The sequence below is a fragment of the Centropristis striata genome, chromosome 5 (genome assembly GCF_030273125.1).
Source record: "Centropristis striata isolate RG_2023a ecotype Rhode Island chromosome 5, C.striata_1.0, whole genome shotgun sequence".
NCBI classification, from domain to species: domain Eukaryota; kingdom Metazoa; phylum Chordata; class Actinopteri; order Perciformes; family Serranidae; genus Centropristis; species Centropristis striata.
Window position 1 is genome coordinate 25,795,690 of NC_081521.1, and position 14,286 is coordinate 25,809,975.

Sequence of the window (14,286 nt, forward strand, 5' to 3'; positions counted from 1 at the left end):
CTTTACTATATCTTAACACTGACTGTGTCTGGGTGGGTCCACCTCAAACCAATCTCTTGTGATAGCTTTTCTGCTAGCTGTGAGCAACACTTTGGCTAAGTAATTATCTTCCTTTAACAGCACATCAGTTATATTCTCTAGGTATAAAACTAAACATTTTTTGGGAACTACATACCCTAATACCTCATTCAACACTGCATTCACTCTTTCCCAGAATGGCTCTATTTTTGGGTAGCTCCAGAAGATATGTGAATGGTTTGCATCCATATGCCCACATTTCCTCCATCATGTTTGCTGTCTTGAGGGTTGTTTACTTTTTATATTCTGTATGATAAAGAAACCAAAAAAGATTTTTCCAATTAAATTCTCTCCAATATGAATTTGTGGATGTCTGGTGTGCTACACGTATAATACCATTCCTCAATACTTGACAAATTAACTTTTTGTTTTGATACTTGACAAATTAACAAAAAGTTGCACAAATCTGGGGGCTTTGAACACCTTCGTCTTCTCCTTTTATTGTCATTCCAATCACTTTGTTCACTCGCACATGGTGATGCGTTTTCACATTCTGGACAGGTGCTTCAGTGTTTCTTTGATTACTGAATGGGCAGCAAGGATCCCTTTGTAACCAATGAATTAGTTTCAATGGAAGTTTTAATTACAGTGAACCTTTTTATTTAAACACGCATGACACTTTTTAAATGTTTGAACGGGTCAGACCGGTCAAGAGGTGAAGCTCACTGCAGTCATGTTTGGAAACTGTTTTTTTCTTTTAACAATGAAACTACAATCTGACAAGTAATATTATCCTCATAACAGTGACCTTACTTGTCCTTGTTTCTTTCTCTCTCTCTCTTCAGCTTTCTAGATAAGATCGACATTGTGAAACAGAGCGACTACACTCCAACAGATCAGGTGGGTGAAACCACGACGTTTACTCAATTATTACCTACACTCCATCACCAGTTTATATATCTTCTTTTCCCCAGAGGTGTTTCCAGAGAAAGTGGTTTTGAAGGCGTTGTCTATATTAATCATTCATAAGCAGTCTATTACTGTTTTGCATCCTTAATAACTCTTAATCAAACTAGTAGTATACACCCATGCTTGAGAGTTAGAGCTTTAACTCACTTGTGCATTTGTTTAGTGTTGAAATGTTTTCTTTGCACACCTATTTTTAGTGGTGGAAGTGGAACAGGTGCAACAATTGCATATACAGTGATGGAAAAATTATTACACCATTTCTTCAATGTCTTGTTCATTTTACAGTTAAAGTTAACAAAAATCCAGCACGATGCAAATACAGTCATGAAAATAATTATTAGAACACCCTTGTTTTCTTCAATTTCTTGTTCATTTTAATGCCTGGTACAACTAAAGGTACATTTGTTTGGACAAATCCAAGGATAACAACAAAAAATAGCTCATAACAGTTTAATGTAAGAGCTGATATCTAGCCATTTTCCATGGTTTTCTTGATAATGATTTTGGTTATTGTCAAGAAAACCGTGGAAAATGGCTAAATATCAGGCATTAAAATGAACAAGAAATTGCAGAAAACAAGGGTGTTCTAATAATTATTTTCATGACTGTATTTGCATCGTGCTGGATTTTTGTTAACTTTAACTGTAACAATAAAATGAATGAAGTTTGACATAATTATCCAAACCATCAAAGCTTGACCAGACTTTTTTTTTTTTTTTTTTTTTTTTACCCATGTTGCCCTATGCACGCCTAGAAATGGGGACAGAAAATAAAAACATCTTGTGTCCCAGTTTCTCCAAGTTCTTCACACTGATCTAGAAAATAAGTCCAGGACACAGAAGCAATTTTAAGAGTGTAAAGCTTGCTCCAGATCTGCAGTGTAATCTTTCAAAATCCTGTGGGACGGCTTTATGATTTCAGGGTCAGGCTTGGATCGTTTTGTTTTACATTTTTTTGTTTATGTTTTTATTCCAGGATTTGCTGCGGTGCAGAGTTCTGACTTCAGGAATCTTTGAGACAAGATTTCAAGTGGACAAAGTTAATTTCCAGTGAGTATAACCATAAAGACATTTCTCAACACGTGTATTATTATATCATGTACTACAATTTCTTAATAAACTGATTCAGAGCATCAGTATTAAACATGTACAATGACTATGGATATAAACAAATGGGGATCAAAGCTGTGCAGTTTCTTCACATGATGGCAGTATTTCACCTGTTAACACCATCGTCTCCTGTCCATTTACACAGTATGTTTGATGTCGGCGGTCAAAGAGACGAACGCCGGAAATGGATTCAGTGCTTTAACGGTAACTTGTGTTTATTTTTTTTGCTTCCTCGCGCTTCGGTCAGCTCGTGTCTTATTGTCTCATTGTGTCTGAATATTCTCCGTCCCTCACTTGTCCTCAGATGTAACAGCCATCATCTTCGTGGTGGCCAGTAGCAGTTACAACATGGTGATCAGAGAGGACAATCAGACCAACCGTTTACAGGAGGCCCTCAACCTCTTCAAGAACATCTGGAACAACAGGTGGAGATACACAAATCCCAGATCTGTCTGCATTTTGTTTTCTGTCACTCTGTAAGGAAGGAAAAGTGCCTTTCGAAAAGTGTATTTGCACAGATTCCTGGCTCCACAATGACAAAGAATCAATTTTGATTCTTCAATCAATCATCAATTTTGTTTTGTAACTGCAGACAAATAATAGTAATAGATTAAGCCCAGTGTCAAGGCTGAGAGACCGGCCTGCTTTTCTCTTAAAGGATTGTATAACAAAGTCTTGGGGTTCCCAAGCAACAAGCACAGCAAAACACTAATTACGGGTAGATCACGCATTTCATTTACAAGTTCCAGTCCTGTGTAAGCAAATGAAAGTTGGAGAATGGTGGAAAATTTCCAACATCTACTGAGTACTGAATCCAGACAGTCAAAATGTGTTCCCAGTGTGGGAAGGTAACTAAGTAAATTTACTCAAGTACTGTATTAAAGTACAAATTTGTGCTACTTGTACTTTATACCATGACATTGAACTTTATATGTCTGTGGTACATTTCTTTGGCAGCTTAAGTTACTTTTAAGATATCAGTTTATTCATCTGCATCCTGTCCAACGAAAACCAAAAAATAATTTGTTAAAATTAATTGAAATGTCTTTAATAATCTGACATGTTCCCCTCTGTGTTGATAAACCATTCAGGAAAAAAAAGGTTTTGTGCAGTTGTGAATCGATGCGGACACACTTTAGCCTGTTTGTAATTATTTGATCATCTCCAAGCAGAGATTTCTTCTTGTGACTCTGTGTTTTTTTTCCTATTCAGGTGGCTTCGGACCATTTCTGTCATCTTGTTCCTAAATAAACAGGACCTGCTAGCAGAGAAGGTGCTGGCAGGGAAGTCCAAAATCGAGGAATACTTTCCTGAATTTGCTCGCTACACCACACCTGACGATGGTGAGCAGTTGTACCACAGTTACATCCACTTCCAGACACTGTTGACCTCATATACTGCCATTAACTTACACAGGAAGCAGTTGTTAGTTTGTTTTTTTGCAGAACAGAAGAGAGGAGAGTTATATCATTTTAACTATTTATTAAGACAATAACGAAAGAGTTAGCATGTACTTCAAATCAAATCAAATCAAAATTACTTTATTCATCCCCAAGGGGAAATTCAGTTAGTCTGTTAGAATCTCTTGAAGAATGAGACAGCCTGATGGCTGTAGGAGCGAAGGATCTTTTGTATCTCTCCGTCCTGTAACGGAGAGAGAGGAGCCGTCCACTGCTGTTTTTTTTGGTCCATAAAGGTTTCGTTTAGCGGATGATCAGGGTATTCCAGGATTGCCTCGAACATCTTGACAGGTCATCTCTCCACCACCTCCTCCAGTGTGTCCAACCTGGCTCCAACCACAGAACCAGCTCTTTAGACCAGTCTGTCCAACCGCCTTGCATATCTGTGTCCGATGCTGCCTCCCCAGCAGACTGCACCATTAAACAACACACTACCACCACAGACTGATAAAACATCTGCAGCATTTTACTACAGATGTCAAAAAATCTGAGCTTCCTTAAGAAAAAGAGGCGGCTCTGCCCCTTTTTGTAGAGAGCGTCAGTGTTAAGGGACCAGTCCAACTTCTTATCCAGGTAAACACCTAGATACTTATAACTTACATTTACATTTACATTTAGTCATTTAGCAGACGATTTTATCCAAAGCGACTTACAGGAACTTGGTATCACCTCGATGTCCACCCCACAGGTATTCACTGGCTGAAGAGGGGACTTGAGCCTGTGGAAATCTATGATCATTTCCTTAGTCTTTGAGGTGTTCAGTAGGAGATTGTTCTTGTGACTCCAGTCACTGAAGGCTTTTATCAGATCCCTATATTCAGATTCCTGTCCATTCCTGATACACACCACAATAGCAGTGTCGTCGGAGAACTTCTGGATGTGGCAGGACTCAGAGTTGTATTTGAAGTCCACTGTGTACAGTGTGAACAGGAATGGAGCCAGAACAGTCCCTTGTGGAGCCCCTGTGCTGCTCATTAATGTCCCAGAAACACAGTTCCCCAACCTGACATACTGTGGTCTCCCTGTCAGGTAATCTGTGATCCAGGAGATGAGGGAAAGATCCACTCCCATCTCTGTGAGCTTGTTTTTAAGTATGTTGGGTTGGATGGTGTTGAATGCACTTGAAAAATCAAAGAACATGATTCTCACATAAGCACCAGTTTCCTCCAGATGAGCAAGGGCACGGTGAAGCATGTAGAGGACAGCATCGTTCACTCCAGTGTGTTGTTTGTATGCAAACTACAGGGGGTCCAGTTTGTCTTTGACTTCAGCTCTCAGTAGGCGTAGAATCAGCTGCTCCAAGGTCTTCATGATGTGAGAAGTGAGGGCTATTGGTCTGTAGTCATTAAGTTCAGCTGGACATTTTATTTTTGGTACCGGCACAACACAGGAAATCTTCCACAGTGCTGGCACCCACCCCAACTGTAGACTGAGGTTGAAGATCTTGTGGAGAGGTTGACACAGTTGGACAGCACAGTCCTTGAGCAGCCTTGGACACACACCATCTGGGCCAGCAGCCTTCCCAGATCAAAGTCTTCCCAGTTCCAACCTGAACTGAATTTCCCCTCGGGGATGAATAAAGTGATTTTGATTTTGATTGACTCCCATCTCTAAACAAGGGTGGAGGTTCAGGTGTAAGAGGGGGGGTGGATGCTGCTCTGGAGATGTATACAGGAGGAGGAGGAGGAGGAGGAGGAGGAGGAGGAGGAGGAGGAGGAGGAGGAGGAGGAGGAGGAGGAGGAGGAGGAGGAGGAGGAGGAGGAGGAGGAGGAGGAGGAGGAGGAGGAGGAGGAGGAGGAGGAGGAGGAGGAGGAGGAGGAGGAGGAGGAGGAGGAGGAGGAGGAGGAGGATTGGCATTGGCATTGGCATTGGCATTGGGTGAGGCCGCTGTATTGAATCTGTTGAAGAACTGGTTGAGTTCATCAGCTCTTTCTACATCACCCGCCACTGGCTGTCTTTTCTTGTTGTTGTAGCCAGAGATGGTGTTGATTCCTCTGCACATTTCACGGATGTTGCTGTTCTATAGATTTCTCTACAGTTTCTTCTTGTATTCCACCTTTGCCATCTTTATTCTCTTCTTCAACTTATATTGTACTAGTTTGAGCTGTGCTTTGTCACCATCTCTAAAAGCTGCCTTCTTCTCATTGAGGATTGCCTTTCAATCACTAGTAATCCAAGGTTTGTTATTGTGGAAACGGCGTACAGTCCTAGTGGGTATGACCGTGTCTCTACAGAAGTTGATGTAATCAGTAAAGCAGTCAACCTGTCTGTCATTGTCCATACTGTTCTCCTCTGTTTCCAGCAACACATTCCAGTCTGTACATTCAAAGCAGTCCTTTAGAGCCTCAGTTGCCTCTGGTGTCCATTTCCTAACTGTGAGTTTAGTTGGAGGCTGCCTCCACACACAGGATTTGCAACAAGTCTCCAGAAGAACTAAGTTGTGGGCCGATCTTCCTATTGGGGGCATGGCAGTAGCTCTGTAAGCTTGTTTGACATTAGTATACAGCAGATCAAGGGTTTTATTTTCTCTGGTGGGACAATTAACAAACTGTGTAAATCCAGTCAGGTGAGAGGTGAGGGAAACATGATTGAAGTCCCCTGATATGATCAAGAACGCTTCTGGGTGTTTAGTCTGTATCCTAGCAACGAGGTCATGTAGAACTTCACATGGAACTTCAGCAGTTGCCTTGGGTGGAATGTACACTCTCATACTAACTGCCAATAATTCAATGTCTGGACAGCACATCTTCTCCTTGACAGTAACATGTGCAGGACTGCACCATCTCTGGTTCACAAATAAAGCCAAGCCCCCACCTTTCTTCTTGCCACTAGCTTTAGCATCTCTGTCTGATCTTATGAGAGTGAAGCCAGGTAAATCCACATTGGAGTCTGAGATGTTTTGATTCAACCATGTTTCAGTAAAATACAAGAGACTACACTCACGGTATACTTTCTGAGTCTTCACCAGTATCTCCAGTTCATCAGTCTTGTTGGGCAGAGAGTTGACATTCCCCATGATGACTGACGGCAGAAAAGGCTTATATCTCCATTTCCGAGCCTTAACTTTTGCACCAGCACAGCAACCACAAAAACACCTCTTCAACTCAGCTGGAATAGGGTGATGGTGTCCTCCAGACTTGCTCCGTTTCAGTGAAAGAAGCTCCTCTCTTGAATAAACTCTTCTCTCCACAGAAATATCCATCAAAAATATTATAAAAAATACATAAAAACTTAGCAAATTTATGCAAAAACAGAGAGCTACCAAACTTTTGCTGCTCCTCCATGAAGCGCATTCCGGACCTTAATCAGATCAGAAACCACCGTCAGAGAAGGGATGCCTATCTTACTTTTACACAGAGTTTTATAATGTGAATGTGCAACTATCTAATTGGTCAAAACTGTTGGGGCAGCACCTTGGTTTAGACTCAGCCTGCCCTTGATGACACCCTAGTCCTAGTCCTTAGCCTCTTGGTGTTACAGCTTCCGGTCGGCATCTGTTGAAGGAAGACATTCTATCCACATTTCACCTCATCTGGCCCTCTCTAACTGTACTTAGTGCTCAGTGCTTTACTCCCTCCGAGCCCATAACCTTGAAAATATCTCTACAAATGTGTCTCTGAATGTCTCTCCATGAATGAGCCTCTGTCTTACATCTGCTTTCCCTCAAGAATATGCAAAAAGTGTTAACTATGCGTGTGTGCTCTGTTATATTCAATCTGTGTTTTATGCTCTGTTAAATACATTTTAAGCAGCATTTATTAATGGTAATATTGTAGATAATTGTTTAATTGTATTAATCTCTAACACTGTGAATGCAGTTGTATTGGTAGCTGTACAAATGCAGCAACATAAATATCTCCTTTGAAAACTGCTTCTTCAGTGCAGAAACTCATCATAATAATTGTTTGTAAAGTAGGGTGACCAAACTCCCCAAACTGCCTCAGACAGTCCCAGCTGGAAACTGGTCACTGAAAAATACCAAGATGTCCCAGTTTTCCACCACCTGTGCCAAATCTGTCCCAGTTTTTTTTTTAAATCCCTTTGCTTGTCACTATAAAAGTTTCCTGAGCATGCAGAAATATCCCTGATACACTAAGTCATACAGTGATAGTTCAGCTTTTAGTGTATCCTTGTTTTCTTGTCTCCACATTAAAAAACCTATTGGAAAGCCGGCACAAACTCCTAACTTGCTATTCATCCAAAAAAAATAGATCTGTGAGGGATGCTGCATTTAGCGTCACGGACCACAAGAGGTCATCCTTGATTCACACTGAGGTCATTCTGTTCAATCACAGTTGAACACAATGACATACAAAATAACTTATTTACTCAACTTGTTCCATAATTACTGTACACCTGCAGTTGTCGTCCTGGTTGTTGTAGGATCCATTTATATTTGAATAGTTCCCACTTTAAAGACTGCATGTCAAAAGAAATGTAGTTTCATTAGCCTTTTTCTCTTCCAGCCACACCAGAGCCTGGAGAAGATCCACGTGTTACAAGGGCAAAGTACTTCATAAGAGATGAATTCCTGGTAAGTGTAATAGCTGCAGGTTCGCTCTTGTGTTCTGTAAAATGCAAACTGGGTAAGGGTTAGTCTCGTAATGGCCCCGATTGTTGTTATAGTTAACAAATCCCATATAAAACCAAAAACCAACAATATAGTGACCCCATTTAATGTACAACATTCACATTTAGAACTGCTGCTTCAAATACTCACTGGAAGACCAAATGTATATGGAGCCACAGCTAAAAGTAGTCCCTCAATAAATTAGCTTTTTATTATGTTTTTCTTAAATGAAACCATATACAGTCATGGAAAAAAATATTTGACCACCCTTGTTTTCTTCAATGTCTTGTTCGTTTAAATGCCTGGTACAACTTAAGGTAAATTTGTTTGGACAAATACAACGAAAACAAAAAAAAAAGCTCATAAATAGCTCATGGTTTTCTTGATAATGATTTTTGTTGTTATCAGGAAAACTGTGGATAATGGCTAGATATCAGCTCTTAAAATAGACTCTTATGAGGTATTTTTTTTGTTTTCGTTATATTTGTCCAAACAAATATACCTTTAGTTGTAACGGGCATTAAAGTGAACAATAAACTGAAGAAAACAAAGATGGTCTAATAATAATTTTTTCCATTACTGTATTTTTGACTAGTTTTTTAAAAATGCATCTGCAGTAAGAACCAATTAGCTTGGGTCTGAGTGCCACAAATGTGGTTGGAAAAGTTGCGTCAGTCTCATGGGATTTGTTTACAAATAAATCGTTCTATTTATTAAAAGGAATAAAATAATTTTGCTGGCTTAATATGGAATGACCATGAATATGTTTGTGTTGCTAAATGTGTTTGGTTTACATTGGCTCTCATCAGTAAACCATCAGTGAGCTACTTCCTCACTTTTTTCCGTTCTTCGTCTACAGAGGATCAGCACAGCGAGCGGGGACGGGAGGCACTACTGCTACCCCCACTTCACCTGCGCCGTCGACACAGAAAACATCCGCCGCGTCTTCAACGACTGTCGAGACATCATCCAGCGGATGCACCTGCGGCAGTACGAGCTGTTGTGATGGGAGAAGAAACGTGTTTGGCCAAATACACATCGGACTATGAAAAACGCTGAGTCGCTGAACTCCGCTCTTCCACAGAAGTGTGTGAGCTCTTGTGAAGGAACGGGGGCCAAATTGCACCCACACACACACACACACACACACACACACACACACTTACTTACAGTAAACACACCCTGAACCCAGAACTTCCCCCTGATGCAAACTCCCCACCTGCAGTAGACAAAGCTATTTGGTGGAAGGGTTTAAGGGGCTAACACATAAACGGACTTTGACTCTCAGCCATACTCCCAGCTCCACATCATGTATCGCCCCATACACATTACCCTCACCCTTCTAGAAACCCAGAGAGGCCCAGCCTGGAGGAGATCCACGTTGAGATTGTGAGATTTCCCTCTTGTTGAGGCTGGGATGAAAACTGAGCGAGCTACTGCTTCATGTGGAAAAGAGATAACTGTTGAATTACTGAAAATGGAGAATAAACATGTCACAACAGATCAGCTGAACACTGTATCTAAACAAAAAAAAACAAAAAAGCACTTTGCTCAGGACTTGACGCAAACCATGTACACCAATCCTTCCTATCACTTACACACATCCATGACCACAGGATCTGCTTGCACACAGAAACGTATCACAACTGCTTTTTATCGGACTGCACAACCGGGACATCCGGGAACGTACTGATCGGCCCACGATCGCCAGGTCGGTCGAGCTGTCGGCTTATTTTTGTTTTTCCCGGCACAGTGTTTTGAGAATAAACAGAGTCACTGCGCAGCCGAGCCCCGAGGAGCAGCGTTACCACAGACTAAACCGGGTGTGTTGTGATCAGTCGAGGCCGCAGGAGGCCGGGGTTCACTGAAACAGGAGCTGACTCCTATGTGAATTTCTCTGATGGAGTCCAGACATGTTTGACAGAGACAACAGTCCCTCGACTTCTCCATAGAACTGTTTTGCCACCTGACTTTGCCTTGCTGGTAGTGGAGCAAAACACAAGGAGAATACATCGAGTTTAAAACAAAAAGAAACAAAAAAAATGCCAACTTTTATGGAACTTAACTACCGGAGGGCAAAAAGCATCCTTCTACAGTACAGTACCATATAAGTTAAAGAGAACTCTCATCTTATCATGATTGACCCTGTTTTACTGTGTAGACTTTTGTGCCATTGTGCCCTGTGCGCTCTCTTTCTTTATCTTTACTCTGTATCTGTCACTCTCTTTTTTCCCCCCAACCCCTGTTCTTTAACCTTTGCCGATTTTATTCTCCATCACTCTCCACCTTGACATTTCTGCCCCTCTCTGTCTCATTTTCTCCTTCACGCCACCATCACCTTCCCATCTGCACTTCTACTTTCCTGGCAGTGCTCTTTTTTTTTCTTTTCTTTTTTTAAGAGAAAATAAAATATAATAATCCTGGAATATAAAAAAAGATGACAACAACAAATGGGACACTATTTTTTTTTTTCCTTTTTTTACTTGTGTGGTCAGACAGCCTGCTTGCACCTCTCTCTGCCATTCCTCCATCTCTCCCCCCCCTCCCAACCTCTTTCCTCTCTGTATGTCTGTCTCTACATTACTGCTGAACTATTATTCTTGTACAGACTGTAAAATGTATTATTTTGTACAACTTTATTGAAAAAAATAACTTTTAGAAGATCCCTGTGCCTTGATCACGACTGTACGTGTGTAATGAGCTAAAGTGGGTGTCATACTGCGCTGTATAGCTTGGCCAATCCCCTCCTAACTCCCAGCCTCCCTCACAACTTCCTTTTCTCTCCCTCACAACTCCCCCCCCCCCCCCCCCCCCCCCATCTCTCACTCTCTCTCCTCTGTCCTCTCTCTCTCTCCTCGGGGATGGAGGACAATCATTCGTAGCTTTTGTAGTATTATTTCTCTCCCCTATCCTCCCATTCTCTCTTTATGATTTAAATGTCTATTTTTGAATCCATATACCCCAAAAAGATAAATATATGAAATGTATATGGGTTTTAAAAAAAAAAGTATTTTATTAGAATCAAATGAACCTTGACAAATTGTACACTTGATAGTGTGCGCATTGCTATAACTTAAATCCTTTCAACTGAAGTTGTGTTCAGGTTTCTTTTTTTTTCTTTTATTGACATCTGCAAAAAAGGACATTTTGAAGGGTTGAAGAGGAGATGACAGATGCAAAACATTGCTTGTTTCTACACAAATCGTATGCTTTTGCTAAAAAAAAAAAAAGGCCAAAAAAAAAGACCAAAAAAAAAAAATTGATTTCACTTTATTTTCTGATGAGGGGGGGTGTCCTCCTTCCTAGCCTTGCACAGCAGAGGCGACCTGTAAAGTATTAGCATCTCTCTCCTTTCAGTGCCCTAGTCTTCATTTAATGTGTACATCAAATATGGGTCTCTACTTTCTGAACAGACGCTCTAAGAAATAAAGGTTTTTTTGGTGCAGACAGCAACAGGTCTGTGATTACACATGTACCAGAAACACACTCACAGACACTTCTCTATACTTCCTCACGTACAGAAAGCTGCATTTTTTGCATTCTTATCCTTACATTTTTTTGTCCGTCGGAAGGGTTGTAAATCCACGCCAGAGGAAGTGAAGTTTCCTGTTCGTTTACCAGTCATTTCCTCTTCAGATATGCAGAGCATGTATTTTTCGGGACAACCATGAAAACTATGAAGTCACTTTCTGACAGAAAGCACTCTGGTTTTGAAGCTAAACCATGTGGAAAATTTGGGTTGAAAGTTAAATAACAAAGTGGTCTCTTCATAACTGGTGGGCCTTCATCCTGCAGTCAGTTCCTGGAGGTAAAAAAAAATATACACTCTAAAAGTGAAACCTCACTCTGGAAAATACAACTCCTGATGCATGTTTTTGATGTTTTGGCTGTGTTATTATGACCACAGTCAGAAATGAAACCGTTTACAGGAAAAATTTTACCCCAAAATTTTGGAAATTATTCATTTAGCCTCTGTGAAGTGTTCACGCCATACTAAACACACACAGGAAATTAATCGCACAAAGTATTAAATTTGACTTGTCTTACTGTTTTGTGCCCCAGATGCTTGATATACATAGTAGATAACACAAGTATCTTTATCCTAAAGCCCAAGTGTTCTATAACTGCACAAATACAATTTCTGTCTTGTTAAAATATTATATTTGATGCTTTTGGGAACTGTGCAATGATTTCTTTAATCATTATATATTGTGGGGCAGATGAGTTTGATCCACAGGAGCTAAGTCACTCTGTTTGGTGGGCCTGCCAGCTATAGTTATGTTTCAGTTGATATGGAGGTAAGTGGAAATGACAGAAGTTTGCTTTTCATGAAAATCTGGTAGTACGAGTGTACAGGAATAGATGCAACAAAAGTAGCAACCAAAAGCCTTGCTTACATTCATTTTCTATGAAAAATGGGATCAGAGGCAGCAGTATTTTCCCCTAGGGTGAAAAAGAAGCTAAGTTTAACTTAAATAAAGATGAACTGTGCGCTGAAGGAAAAGCACAATTTGGTAACCAGTCATACCTGACATATATGTGTGTGTATATAATGCAAATAAATGTAAACGTATCCTAACTATTTACTGCTGATGCATAGAAACAAATATGGTTTTGGTTTCTACAAGGAAATTTTACTGTATGCTGGACGCAATTACCTTGAAATTCACTTTTAGGCCAACAAAATAATATATAAACAAAAGCTTCAGCATTTCTCCTATGTAATAGTTGTATATTCCTGACCCTGTGGAGGAGGCTATTACATGGAAGCCCATCTTTGCCATTGCGTTAAAAAAAAAATCTAAGTCCATTTAATGAGAAAAGTTCTCAAAGCAGTGACTTGCTTAAGCGATGAGATTCCACTGCATAGCATAGCCCTGATAGATCTAAACGCCACCCAGAAAACAAGCATTTTAAATGTTATTTTCTTATCAGATTATGAATTAAGGCATGATACTGTTCAGTTATACCTGGGACTTTAACAATGGGAACAAAGCAGCAGTAATGGTTCTTTCAGCCATTGTTTAAGAAATGGCAGCATTGTTTATACAACCACAACTGGCCTGTATCATTATTTTAAGATACTAAGTCATTATTTCAAGAAAAATCCTCAATTATGAGATAGTAAGTCATAATATTGAGACAGTTTCCATACTATTGTTACTTCAGCATTTCTATAGCCCTGATTCATACTCTTTCTGATTCTGTTTTATCTGTGTAGTGTCTCAAAGTACTGCCCTGTCTCAGCTCTGTACAGTCATGGAAAAAAATATTAGACCACCCTTGTTTTCTTCAATTTCTTGTTCATTTTAATGCCTGGTACAACTAAAGGTACATTTGTTTGGACAAATATAATGAAGGCAACAAAATTAGCTCATAAGAGTTTAATTTATGAGCTAATATCTAGCCATTTCCATGTTTTCTTGATCATAACCAAAATCATTATCAAGAAAACCATGGTAATGGCTAGATATCAGCTCTTATATTACACTATTATTAGCTATTTTTGTTGTTATTATATTTGTCCAAACGTATGTACCTTAAGTTGTACCATGCATTGAAGTGAACAAGACATTGAAGAAAACAAGGGGTGGTCTAATATTTTTTTCCATGACTGTAGATATTTTGTACCCATTTATAATCTCGTCACTGTTAAAATAATCGCTTAAGTCATTTTTTGTCAAAATTGGGTTTTTTTTTTGCCTAAATCATCTCCTCATGACGCCGGCCACCTATGGTAAAATCACCTACATCAGTTGATCAGATCATGTGATTTTACCCCTTTAAGTCATCATTTCTAATCAGTAATCATCATTTCTTTGACAATTTGCCACATTCATAGGCATCAGATAAGAACACAGCAAATAAGAGCTAGATGGAGATTGTTAAGTTATCAGTTTAGCACTAATATTGGTAACACTTTACTCTAAGGTGTCTACATAAGAGTTACATGAGCGTGTCATAAACATGACATGGGATGTGTCATGAACATTAATGACACTTTGAAGTAACATTAATGCTCATGATACTTGTCATGTCATGTTTCTGACAGGCTTGTGTGTCTCTTATGTAGACACCTTCAAAATAAAGTGTTACCATATCTTGCACATATCGTCAAAAAGGCATGTTCGAAAAATTGCCTAAGTCATTTATTTCTCTT

The 14,286-nt window shown here is 39.8% G+C and overlaps 1 protein-coding gene across 1 annotated transcript in view; it reads left to right on the plus strand.

Annotated features, from left to right (window-relative positions):
• gnas (GNAS complex locus) overlaps positions 1–9,430 on the plus strand; it is a 32,260-nt gene extending 22,830 nt beyond the window's left edge. The window contains exons 6-12 of the mRNA XM_059332328.1: positions 864–918; positions 1,963–2,036; positions 2,242–2,300; positions 2,401–2,521; positions 3,309–3,439; positions 8,023–8,090; positions 8,986–9,430. Of these exons, the coding sequence (XP_059188311.1) occupies positions 864–918; positions 1,963–2,036; positions 2,242–2,300; positions 2,401–2,521; positions 3,309–3,439; positions 8,023–8,090; positions 8,986–9,132 (655 nt within the window). The 3' untranslated portion in view covers positions 9,133–9,430. The remainder of the gene's footprint in view (positions 1–863; positions 919–1,962; positions 2,037–2,241; positions 2,301–2,400; positions 2,522–3,308; positions 3,440–8,022; positions 8,091–8,985) is intronic.
• Positions 9,431–14,286: the final 4,856 nt, after the last annotated feature.